Source organism: Xiphias gladius, chromosome 12 (genome assembly GCF_016859285.1).
Source record: "Xiphias gladius isolate SHS-SW01 ecotype Sanya breed wild chromosome 12, ASM1685928v1, whole genome shotgun sequence".
In the NCBI taxonomy this organism is placed as follows: domain Eukaryota; kingdom Metazoa; phylum Chordata; class Actinopteri; order Istiophoriformes; family Xiphiidae; genus Xiphias; species Xiphias gladius.
Genome location: NC_053411.1, coordinates 9,602,921 through 9,616,254, shown reverse-complemented (window position 1 = coordinate 9,616,254; position 13,334 = coordinate 9,602,921). Strand labels below are relative to the sequence as shown.

The 13,334-nt window shown below is 40.1% G+C and overlaps 1 protein-coding gene across 6 annotated transcripts in view; it reads right to left on the bottom strand.

The window, feature by feature from the left end:
* LOC120797388 (adhesion G protein-coupled receptor L3-like) overlaps positions 1-13,334 on the bottom strand; it is a 212,250-nt gene that overhangs the window by 62,195 nt on the left and 136,721 nt on the right. For all 6 annotated transcript variants that reach the window (XM_040141016.1, XM_040141010.1, XM_040141014.1 and 3 more), the window contains 2 exons: positions 7,624-7,977; positions 4,287-4,390 (listed from right to left, as the gene is read on the bottom strand). In XM_040141016.1, coding sequence (XP_039996950.1) covers positions 4,287-4,390; positions 7,624-7,977 — 458 coding nt within the window. The remainder of the gene's footprint in view (positions 1-4,286; positions 4,391-7,623; positions 7,978-13,334) is intronic.

The following is a 13,334-nucleotide window of genomic DNA, read 5'->3' as shown; positions in this document are numbered from 1 at the left end:
ACATAGGAAAACATGCCAATTTGCAATGTACAAATGTATAGCCCCTTAAAATAAATGCAGTTTAGGCTACAGGCTACATTCTTCTTAAGCGCTGCTATATTGCACACAATTAATGTGGTAAGATGGTACTCAGCTGAGTGTACACTGAGGCCAATATTGTAGCCGGAAGCAATTATAAAATCAACCACTGAGGGAATTCCCCCAGATAGCCTTAGACCTTTATGAAACTAATGGGCAGCACTACAGTGTGGGGGAAGCAGTGTATATGTGGTACACAGAGGACAGATGCTCTTGGATATTCTTTTTTTTTTTTCTTATGTTCCAAAGCTAATTTGATTTTTGTTTTTTGTTTTTAAATCAGACATATGATCATTTTCTGAGTGTTTGCTTTATTTATTTATTTGCGTACCTTTCCTGATTTTTTCTTTTTTTGTAACTTTAATTCTGCACCTTTTTTCTCTCCAAAACATTTCCTCTCACGCATTTACTCTACCAACACCCCCAACAGTGGGGGTGGTGGCGAATGAGGTCATGTGTGAGCAAGACACTCAGCTGGAGATGAAGCTGCTACAAAAACAAACACACACATATACACACACAGGAACACACACACACACACAGCCATGTGTACCATGCCGCCACATATCTTTATTCAAGTAACTTCTTGTTCATCTTTAGGGAAAGCACGTTGCTCGAGAGAAGCCGAGCAAGCCCAATTTCTCAGACCAGACGACAGTAGCGCACACATAGAGAAAATGCGCTCCACAAAACCTTGGGAGAAAGGGGCAGTGACTAAATCTAAAGCCATCCACCCTCCAGAACTACAGTGGGTTGTCACAGACAATTCCTTGCTGGATCTCATCCATGTACTCTGTCATCTCACTTGATGGAGTGTTCATGACATTATTACCTGACCTGCTCCCTTCCAGGCAGGATGCAAGACAAGTGTATCTCTTGAGGCCATAGGGCACTGGTGAGGCAGTTTCAGTGGCCCTTGAGGCATTTTAGGCTGTGGTTGGATGAGACTGCCCTGCTAGGGTCTATAAAAATGACCCTACTGCCTTCTGCAAAGATTTCAATTCTGGTGAGTGCAGAGCAAATGAAACACCGGGGTTCACTAGGCAGGCTGCTGCTGCAGTGGCATCGAAGCTGCAACAGTCAGGGTTGAGAATGCCAAACTGATCTCTCAGAGATACAGCAGCAATTGAAGGACAGGCTTCAGAACAACAGTGGTGGAAAGTAAGTGTGCCTCCATGCTTAAAAGGCATGGCACAACATAAGACAAGGACTGGCCGTTTGGAGCTGGTCAGCGTGCACAGCAAAAGGCAAACACAATTTGAGCAGATTTTCAAGCTTTTCCCGGTCACTCTTAGGACCATGACCATACTCAAGCCCTCGAGCACCTGACTGAGTTGTCTGTCTGTCTGTCTCTAGCAGTCATTTGATCATGTCTTGGGTACTATTCCAGCGTGTGCTGCATTCCCATATGAGAGTTTTGCCACGTCTTCTCACCATTTGCTCATTTGCAACAGATGACTTCTGTAAAGCTTAACTTAACTATAATAACACTCATTAGCACTATATCATGTACAGAATGTAGCCATCAAGTTCATACCCATTTACATTGCTCTCATTTTAAAATGAGTCAGCTGGAAACATTAAAAGTCAGCCAAAGACAGCATTTTCAACCTATTCATGGAGCTAAAGTTAGCTTTATTAGCTTGCTAGCTATAGCCGATATAATCTGCCAGTGACAGTTGCCATGTCTGTTGGCAGATGGTTGCCAGTTGAAAATGAGACCCCTGCTTTTGGCTATATCTGTCTAATATTTCAGGATCCATTGTTTAAAAAAGTACCAAGGATTTTGAGTGGCTGAGAGAGTTAAAGCTAGATAGGTGTAGCAAGAGTACTTAAGGGGAGTGGGGTTTAGTGATCAGGGGCAATTGTTTGAACCACAAGTAAAAATTTATGACGCAGTTTTGCTGACAATAGCATGGAAAGTTTCCCTTGCTATTTCTTTCACAGGGGGAACTTCCTAATATCCCACTTTTGAGTTATGGAGACAACGTTTTACTGGCTAATGAGACTCACCACAAACCCTGAAAGGTTTGCTAACAAACTTCTTCTTTGTACTTGGCCCAGTTCTTTATCCTGGTTTTCAAATTACAGTGTGCATCTCTAGCTAGCAGGGTGCTAATAATGTGAAGAGGTGCCCCTTGATGTCAGCCATTTCAAGCTGCTTTTAATTTTTGAACCTCTATTCGCCAGACATTTAAATAAACTGGCTTTATTCAACAAAAGAGACACTTAACAACCAGTTCTTTTCGGTGAATATATTTCATTGCCATGTTTTGTTTTTGTTTTTTTCAAATAATCTGAAATACTTGTTGAGAAATAGACAACTCTGATGAGTACAGAATAGACGTGGGAGCCATTTGAAAGTCACTGAATCAGACTGATAAGACTCAGACAGCACTAAAATGTTTTTACATGTTGCATTTCTGCCTATGACCATAACTAGAAAATAACTTAAATGTGCAGTCGACGGGACTAAAGGGACAGCACCACCTAGGTCTGACGTTGTAGTTCAAAGGTCAGGGACCTTCAAGGTTCTAACTAACACACTAGCTGCAGTAAGATGAGCCTCCAAAACACAGTGACACCTCAGCCTCATCCTGAGTTACTCTGGCATCACCTGTTATTATTATTTATTAATGAAGCCAATTATACAGCCTAAATTGGTCTTCGCAGAGGTGTATGTAGGGGAACATGTCTTTGGAAGATGTTTTCCTCTTTTCCTTCCCTGCTCTTGTCTCTTAATGAGGGGAGCTGGGGAGGCAGGGTAAATAGCTCTACTTTTCTTCTTTTTTTCTCTTTCTGTTTATCTGATGTAATTTCTTTTTTCTTTTTATTCTCTACATCTTCCTTTCTCATTTTGTCTACTGAACCGTCTGGTAATGAGCAGTGCCACATACAGGACAGTGGCTCTAGATATAAAATAACAAAGTGCCAGATGGGCATTCCAGATCTCTGACAGGTTGATCTTCATTAAAGTCTTCCTGTCTCTACGGCTGCTCAAGTGTTATTTAAAAAAAAGAAAAAGATAGAAAGATTAATAACACTTTGGTTAAAAATACATGCATTATGACTGTCACTTCTTTCTGTTAGATTCGCATTAGAGTCACACTGTTACTGTTGAATCCATGCAACAACATGGCAAAAGCAAAACAGCCTCTTTAGCAAGTTCAGGAAGAACTTTGCTGTAGTTAATTTCTCCAAACAACAGCCTGTAGTGTAGGTTTATTGCACCACTCAAATGGTGCTATACTGCACAGAAATGCACCTGATAATATCTCTCCCTTCTATTTTGTTCCACAACAGCCTTTCTCCATCCATATCTGCAAACTGCCGTTTGTTTAATGGGCCAAGCTGTATGCCGTTGAGTAGATCATAAGTGTTATAACATGCAGGCCTCAGGGTCCTATGAGTTTAAGAGAGAACATTTTCAACATTACCTGCAGTTTAGAACCTGGAACCCTGATCCTCCTTTGCAGTAACCTTCTCCACTTTTGATTTGATTCTATTACAGATTTAAACATAGGAAGCTTTATATGGGGCTTTGCATAATAACTTGCCTGCAGAAGAGGAGGTACAAATCATTTGTGCTTCAGAAGTATGGAATGCAAATAACCGCTTTACATGTCATAGTACAGAAAGTGGTCTGGATTAGCTCTTAGCCACAGCAGTCCATGAGACTATGGTTCTGTGGTATTGGTTTTCACTACACCCCCATCCAACCACACATGCCAAAAACGCACGCGTACACGCAAGCGCACACACACGTGAACACGCACAAACACACACACAAGCATAACAATTCCACTGAGTAAAGCATCTGGCTAATCAATGACATTAATTGACCAATTAAGAAGAGACAAAGAAAAAAAGAGAAAACCCACAAAAACTGAAGGCCTCTGAGTACAAGCGATATACAGTATGTACCCTTGCACTATGGGCTCTCACAAATGTTACTTAGAACAGGTTAAAAAGGAACAGTTCTGTTTAAAAAGCTGTCTTGAACAAATTTCAACATCAAAATAACATTTAAACTCAATGCCAAATCCTCCAGGCTTTCTTTATGCTTTTTTTATGGTTGTATTCTAAAGACAAATGTGTGATGATTTCTGATTAGCACAAGAGTACAAAACGCACTTTCCAAACCAAACCAACCGTGATGTTACTTTAAGCGACAGATTTTCTGCTTGTTATATCATTCAGCTTGGTACCTTCTGGCTGATGAGGTTGACCCAGGGGGAGGTACAGTTGCTAAAGTCGGGTCCCTGGGGGTCCCAGTATCCCTCTGGACCCACGCACACGTATGAGGCCACGCCTGGAGAGAGAAGAAAGACAGTTGCTTATTGAGAACAACGGCCTGAAATTTATTAGATGTTTCTTACTGCTTTTTTCCCATTATAGATTATGGATTAAACAATGCTCTCAGACTTATCAAAAAATGCATAATTCTTCTGTATGTCAAGCACTTTTCTTATTTTCAAAACTTGTCCAAATAAAACTGCGATGTCCCAGAAAACACAAATCTAAAGTGATTAAATTAATGGATGTAGCAAGATGTAATTGGATGGTTTTATCTTTCAGTGACTGGAATGAAGTTACTTCACTTGAGGCCAACCAAGCTCGCCTAGACAGTGTCTGTATTTAATAATTAAAAGTCAGACAGTGTCTGCATGCATGTGACAGTTCAGCTCCTGAATGAGAAAGAAAATGCACCAAAATAGTTGCCAATTAAGTCTGTCATAGCATCACAAAAGGTCAATTAAGCTGGTTCAAGAAGAGCGTCTCTGCTGACAGAGAGGTGGTTTGGTAAGTGAGTTGCTTACAATGTTCCATTTGGGCTTCAGTACAAATAAACCGCCATATATTGATTAAAATTAAAGAGTGTGACCATCATCTGTCGAACCTCTCCGACCCTGCTATATCTGCCCTAAAGCATATAAATTGTAATTAATAAATTAAATAAATTACATCAAGAGAGACACAGTTTTACACAGATATCCACACTTTTTGTGGGTATCTGTATTTTGCAATTAATCCAATGGATGCACTATATTCAAAAACAAAGAGTATCTTTGACCTTTTCTCCCATATGCCTCAAATAACTTGTCTATATTTTCAGAGCTGACATCAGCAGCACTACATGCTGACATTAAATTGCCCTTGCTTGTACTTACAGGGAGGGTGCGTTGGACGGTGAGACGACTAGCATTAACAGATATAAATTTTGATTGACATACAATTTCCTTTCCCAGTCCACCTTGGACAGTCTTATGTTTGATGGGTTTATAAGATAACGGACTCTACATTTCCAACTATATTGAGAGGCGGGAGAAGGAGCATGAAAGAGCGAGGGAGAAAGAGAGGGAGTCAGAGGGGTGTAGGGGGGAGACAGAACGACAGCGAGCGAAGTACGGTAGATAGAAGGGGGAGCTCGAGGAACTTTCAAAGAGTGGCAGAGGAAGCTCACACAGTCTTGTTCTGCTTGGCAGTGTCGTCTGAAGAGCAGTTGCTTTGAAGAGTGTTCTGAGTGGAGGTGGGGTATATGTTCCTCTTATCTTGCCATATGACGGCTGTTAGTGAGGTCTCGATGGGTGCTGGTGTTGCCCATTAAAGAAGCCTGTATGTGTGTGTGTGTGTGTGTCTGAGTCTGTGTGCTGATTGATGAAATGAACAGATTTTTTTAGACTTTTGGCCAAATTTGAAGGCATGTCACTCCCCAATGTAGGGTAACTTTATCTAAAAAAAAAAAAAAAAAGAACTCATGTTTAGTAAGTTTCAGACAATTCCTTAACTAAAGCACATTTTGCTTTTTGTTTTTTTCTAATTTGTATTACCCCTTCTTGTGAGTTTGTAATAATGTATTACCACCACTGAGTTGCTATGTTAATGCAACAATACTGTCTGACAGCAGAAACTCACAATATAATGGTTTCTAGGTTACTTTTAAGCTTGAATTCTTTCCTTCTCATTACAATACGAACTGCTCCTCGAGATCAGCACTCAGTCTCACTTTCTGAGGTAAAGCTGTTTTTTATCTAAAGCAGCCAAAATCAACTTTAATTAAAAAAAAAAAACTTGAGGTCATTGCCTTAGTGATGATGCAAAGAAAAGTATATATAAGGTATAGTAATTAATGGTCTGATGCCAGTTAAATAAAGCACATCGGCTCTTTCAAAGGGCCTAACACAAATATGTTTGGCCACTAATTAATTACAACAATTGTGTCTTGAGAGAGCGGAAGTAAATATGGGTACATGGTGTACTAGTTACTAGTTTTGATACAGATGCAATGCTAAGCTATCTTTAACCTTGCATCAGTGAGTCAGGAATAAAGAGTGAGGAGGGAGGACAGGAAGCGAGAGAACGAGTGCTGCTGGGGGAGTGTAAACATAAACAGAACACACCAGCGACCAACATCAAGGCGAAGAGGCTCACAGTAGATAGTGTCTCCTAACGAGAGTATTGACATCCTCACAGACTGAAGGAATAAAGAAACAACATATATATTTCACAAGCAGAGTTTTTCATTTTTAAAGAGAGGAATGTTTGAGGCTTTGGATGATTAATCAGGTAAGCAGCATGTGACTATTGGGAACACACATAATGGCCCGTGATATCATACAATGTTATACGCTATCGACCCTCCACATATTGTAAGGTGGTAGATCTACCAACAAATGAAACTTACACTTAAAATGGTAGTGGACAAATGTTAAAAGTGTGTAATTTTAGGTGTGCAGTGAAATTTCTAGTGACAGGTTTAATTTGGAACATTCTGATACTGGTAACATATTTTTGTAGATTTGACCGAAGTAATTGCTGAGGTCTGGGAAAATGGTGACAACCCTACGAAGCCAAGAATGTAGTCAGATTAAATTGGTTTTTGGCCTGATACAACTAAAAGGGAGCACGCTCGAATTGTCTCTCATTGCACAGGAAAATTTGTTTTCTATATGCCCAACAACTGTAAATAGGTAGGTTAACCAGGAATTTCGTGGGGAAAATGTGTTGCTTAGTTTCTTGGGGCCTTGTTCATCAGAAAATGCAGAGACATGCAGATTGTTGCTGTGCCGGCAATGGAATGCAGTGGTAACTAGGAAATTGAACCTGAGGAAAAAGCTTTCAGTTTAACAGCGGATCTACGGTCAAACCCTCAGATGTGCTCATGAGCTTTGGAGAGTTACCAAAGGAGTAAAAATCCTTGATATAAGGGGCCAGAAAGAGTTTTCCTCATTGGGTATTGCAGAGAGTAGCCCCATTATATACTCCATTTTGCCTGAAACTGGCTCAAACTCCCCCAGACCTGGCTTAGGAAAAGGAAGGCTTGGCTACCTTACTTATTCTGTTGCAACCATGACCCAGACCTGGATAAGGGGCAAAAAATGGATAAACGGATGCACAGATGCCCCTCATTTTGTCACTATGTGCCCAGATCTATTCCACTTATTAGTTATAGGATTGATGCCCAAAACCACAAAAATAGGACCCATGTTGCAGAAAACTGGAGTTTCCCTTTTAATATTTAATATTACAAGAAATCTACATTACCTATGGTTCCAGGTGGACAGGGCATCTTGGCCACTACACCCTGCTTGGTCTGAGGCCAGGGGATGTCCATCATCACCAGGGGATTGCAGTACTCCACCCTGATGTTGGGAAGCTTGGAGGAAGGCGGCGCTCTGTCATCGTCTTCTGGGACCAAACCATCCACTAGCGTCTGGACTGGGGCCACCACCGTCGATGTGGTCCGTGGCCACTGAGCAACTGCAGCTGTCGTGGCAGGCATCTTGGTAGTAGTAGTCCTGGCCGTTGTGGTTGTCATGGTAACTGTGTTAGGTCGAGTGGTGGTCCTGGTCGTTGTGGTTGTTGTGTCCATGTACACCATGATAGAAGAGGACGTTTCTAGTAGGAAAAAGAAGAAAAAACAAAGTCAACTTAACGTATTCTAGGAAAAATCTTGGCAAAAGAAAACTGAGAGTAAATGTCTTTCTTTTTCAGTCACACTTCATTTATGTCTGAGAGGGAAATTTATTTTAGTGCTGGTGAAGAAAGACAGAGCTTACGCAGAGGGATTCTATTCTTCCCTCTTTTCCATGTGTCAGTTTAAGAGACAGATACTGTAGTTCAAAGAGGATCAATTGGAACTGGCAGGTATGACTTGCATAGGCATGCATGATGTCTAGTTTGGGCCCCTCACAGGCTAAGCTAACACACACACCACACATTCACACACTTCCAGCTGTGCAGTCCAAATGTAGCTGTTGAAGAGGGCATATCTCTGCGAGTCAATAGCTGGGTGTTGTAGCTACATGCTTTTTCTGGGTCAGCCGGGACAAACTAGAATACCTGTTTCCTGGATGGAAGTCCTCCCTGTGGTTGCACTCCAGGAGGTGCTTGCTAATGCTGCTGTTTACCTTAGCTGTTGGGGTCAAGGGGCTGTCATAGCACCAACAAATATGTGCACTGAAATGCATCCATACACTGGCTCAGTAATCCTTTTCTTCCCACTAAAATGCACATACAACCCTTTCACACCCCGTCATCCATCATCCAATCTACTCATCCATTATGTCCCCTCTATACTCCTTCCCTTGTGTCCCTGATTGGAAAACAGGGCCCCCATATTAATTTAGTTACAGGCTTTTTATGAATGTGTGGACTTGGTCAAGCCGCAGAAGGTCAGAAGACACACAGAGAGGTTATTCTTTATTTAAGTGGCCAGGCTTATTCTATAAAAATGTTTCCTAAGGAATACCTATATTTAGGAATATTGCTCTATAGTACTTATTATACATTTGCATTGTTATTTTTGCAGAAAGATTATTCAATATGCTATACTGAAATTTCTATATGTCATGGACTTATTACTATGTGTGGTTTGGAAGTGGGCAGCACGCTGTAAACCCTTTAAATAAGTTCCCATGAGAGAGTACTTTCTTACAGACACATACAATCTAGGCCTTTTCAAAAATGCAATTTGGGATAGGCCCTGCTTCCGCCTAATGCAGAGATACAATCAAAATGACACAAGTGACAAATTGTCCCATTCTTTGTATGAAAGGGGTACAAAACAAAATTTAATGAGGGTTGATTTTAGGGTTGGCAGGTGTAATGGACGTCACACACCTAGAGAGCTTAGATAACAGACATCACCGCTGAAATCCAGTTCAGTGAGATTCAATTTGCAATCGCACCATTTCTCTGTATGGTAAATTTGAAAGCAGTGAAATAAGACAGTATAAATTAGTGCCACTGTTTGGGAATGGCACAGACCCCCGGAGGCTGTAATGATACAAACCATACCACTATCAGCAGTCAATGCATTCAACACTTAACAGCATTCAACGACAGTCAAGGTTGATTAAATAGGTTGCCGCTGCAGAAAGAGTCCCAGGCTGATTGAGTATTTGTTTTCTCTTGCTTACAAAAGACTTTGTTGTGTTTATAAGATCTGCGGGTATCTTGGACACTCCTGTGGAGGCACTCCATCAGTAAAGTGGAACTAAAACAAGAATCCCATTGAACTGCAATTTGAACTAAAGGCATGCAGAGCCTTTTTTACTCCTAACTACCTGGTAATGTGGGCTGTATAATTTTCTTTCACAGATGGGAAAAAAAAAAAATCCCTCAAATCAGCCCAGTATACGGAAGTAAATGTGAAGTAAAAAAAAAAAAAAAAAAAAAAAAACACAAAAACTTGAAAAACATGCTGTTACACAGGTGCATACCAATGCACACAGTTGAATAGGCTAGCACAAAAGCATATTCACATGCCCTCACACTGGCAGCCACACACTCAGACACAAACCCTCATCAACCAAAGTAACCTGACACCACTACCCATCAACAGGACTTAAATAAAACCACATGAATGCTCAAATAGGTATTTAATATTTCCAACAGCCACCAAGACATCCCCATTTACATTCTATAACCAATATTAGACATCATCGTCAATCTGTGCCAAATCAGCCCAGTGGATCCTTCGACTGCAATGATCACGAAATCAGAAAGGAGAAATATCTTCAGGGGCACCAGTGTATTTATTTATTTATTTATGAAAGGACTTATTTTTGCATCTGTATTTTAGGAGAAGTTATCATAATCCCAAATATTATGTGTCACACCAACTCTTGTGGTGCTTAAACTGCATATAGCAAAGGAAACCATTAGAGTACCTCATGGAAATCTGATCATGGAAATTCACTGCTCATATTGAGGTCAGTAAAGGTCACAGTGCACAGGCCCGGATAAGCTAGTGGTTAAAAAGGTGTGCAGATGGGCCTATTAGGATAAGGGAATTATTGTAGTGGTCAGGATGGGTGATACAGGAGCGATTCTGACTGTGACTGATTTTTGCTGAGGGAGCTTGTCGCTTTAGCTGCCCAATAAGGCAAACTGATGTAAATAAGTAAACTGTGCAGGGACATGTGACTCAGTAATTATAGTTTTATAGGAAGATGTACAAATGAAGAAGACACCAGCTTATATATTAGGCTTTCAAGCATTTGAATAAAAAAATAATGGTATTATTCATTCGCTGAATAGGTTTAAAGCAAGATTATGTAACATCTGAAAGACACAACAGCACACTCGTCCTCATTCAAATTTAAAGTAGTACTCATAAGAAATAACGCAGACTGTTGTTCAGTTCACTCATGGGTTTTGCTCTCTAATACAGCTTTACTTTGTCTGGTATGACCAGTAGCTTATGGTGGCTAAAGCTAGCTAACTTTTGTAAACATATCAAAAAGATTTTGCTGTGTACAGTCGCTCATATTTCTGAATTAGTTCGTTAACTTAATGAAACTTCTCTTCTTATGCTTCTGTTGCAATACATTTAAGCATGTCACAGATAACTATTTTACCACAAACAACGAAGTAAACACATTGTACCCTACTAGGAGACATATTGTACATACAACATAAGTATATAATGCTTCTTGACGCAATCCACTGCTCAGCAGTGAGTCAGCAAAAGTTTTATAGTCTTGTTTTAGCAGCCAATGTGGCTAAAATTGGTAACTATAGAATAACAACTCACTGAATTGCTCTTTAGTTTCCAAGATTATTCTAAATCAGGTGCTCTAAAGACACCTCTATTAGAAAACCTTACTAATGTCACATGCACACATCACATCATAAGTGGGGAAAAATCAGGCTCCGAGTGGGAGATATCAGGAATTTCTGACTGCAACAATATCAGCCACTTGGTGCATGGAACTCCAGAATAGTCAACAAACCAGTGGCAACATGGCTGCAAAGCCACCTGTGGTGGCAGTTACATCTACATAGAATCCAATATTAACACTGATACAATTGATTCAGCTAGTTTAAAAGGAGATATATACATTCTGTATGTATCTGGTTACAGTGTGTTTATTTCTTGTTTTAAATTTTGATAAAACCATTTAAATGTTTATCTGTGACATGGTTAAATATGGTAAACAATAGCTCATGTAGAAAAGAGTCATACAGTCCCTGAATGGACTCATGTATGTCCTAAAGTTTGCTAACAGTACCTACCTAAAGTTTGCTAACATTAGCCATAGTGAGTCCTACCTGACCAAGTAAAGCCTTAGCACAAAACCACTGTGTGTATTACAATGAGCAACGGTGTGTTTTATTGCTTATGAAGTCACCTTCTATTTGTAAGAGAAAGAATGTGCTGTTTCTTCTATCGAATTTTACATGGTCTCCCTTTGAAGTTCACGATTTTACCAAGTCAATAACCAGCTATCGTTGTCTCTGTTTACTTTACCAATCCCGTTTAAACAATAATGTTTAAAGTTTTCATATAACATTTCTTAATGCTGGAGGTAGTATGACATTACAGAGAAATATGGCTTGAGGAACAGCATGAGGTTAATTCAAAGTCACTGGGAACCATGTCTAGAATGTAATTCCATACTTCGAGATGATCCCGTTGAGTCCGCTGTCAAATTATTTTTCAGAATCTTCTGTCTACACACAGCATGTTAAATATGCTTGCAAATACACACAAGAGTCAGAGAGTCCTTGAGCAAACTTGTATGTCTTTTCAATGGGCACAAAAAAAAGGGAAAAAAGAAAAGGAAAACCAGCAGCAGACAGCAGCCACAGTATGCAGGCACTATTGCCTTGGAGACAACACAAGGACATTTTGTTTTGCTAGGCTAGCTTTCCCGTTCCATCCAAAGGGATGATGACAGAGAAAAAACTAAGGTCAAGAGAACCAACGAGGTGAATAAGTCTTTGTTATGCACTGATGGACTTGTGAATGACCTTACAGGAAGATTAAAAAAAAGACACAACTTTAGACCACAACGAGTAACATGGAAATTTGACTGTAGATGGGTGAACTCTTTCTTGCTCATATGATTTTTTGTTTCAATGTCTACTGAACAAATACTACCTCTTTGCAGTAGGTTTAATTAGAATTGTGTGCATGGATATTGCAAATGACACAAGGCAAAGTGTAAGAATATAATTCAATAAAATGACCTCAAACAACAAAAATGTAATTCATCGTTTGTACATTTAAGATTCAATGAATTCTCAAAGGCAATACAAACTTGATTAACTACAATTACCACCTCACAGTTGTATGTCTCCGCCAACCAGTAGAGTTGCAATTTACATCCATGCCTGTCCAGACTCATATAATAAATGTAGTGAAGTAAGACTTTGAATTAATTTAATAAAAGGTATTAAGAGATATCATGTTCACGAGAATGGAATGGACAGATGGACAACCCGAAAACATAATGCCTCTGGCCACAGCTGTCGCTGGTGCGGAGGCATAAAAAATGAATAATACTAATAGTAAGCTATTCATGATTCTTAAGCCAGCCTAAACAGGCAACCTTCTCATTCATAAAAGACAGAAGAAAACTTCTGCGGGCATTCCAGCTTCCTCACATTGAAACACCAGCTCCACTAATCATTTACGCTCTGCTTCTGTTACATAAAGTCCCCCTCACCAAACGCATGAAGTCTGTTTCCCCCACACACAGCTTTGTGCTTCATTTCAAAGCATTCGTTTCAAACTAATTAGCCTCTCTCTCCGTATCCCAGGGCTCATGGCTTCCACAATTAGATAAGCCCGCTCTACTTTGCCCCAGGAAAAAAAAAACAAAAAACTGCTATGCTATTATGAAATGAATCCGGTTTATATGACTTGCCATTTCCGCACCAAGAGCGGGTTTGTCGGCTCTGAAAAACTTCTGCAGACTCGAGATCAAAAGGGATGGAAAGGGCTTTCGGGGGTAAAAATGAAA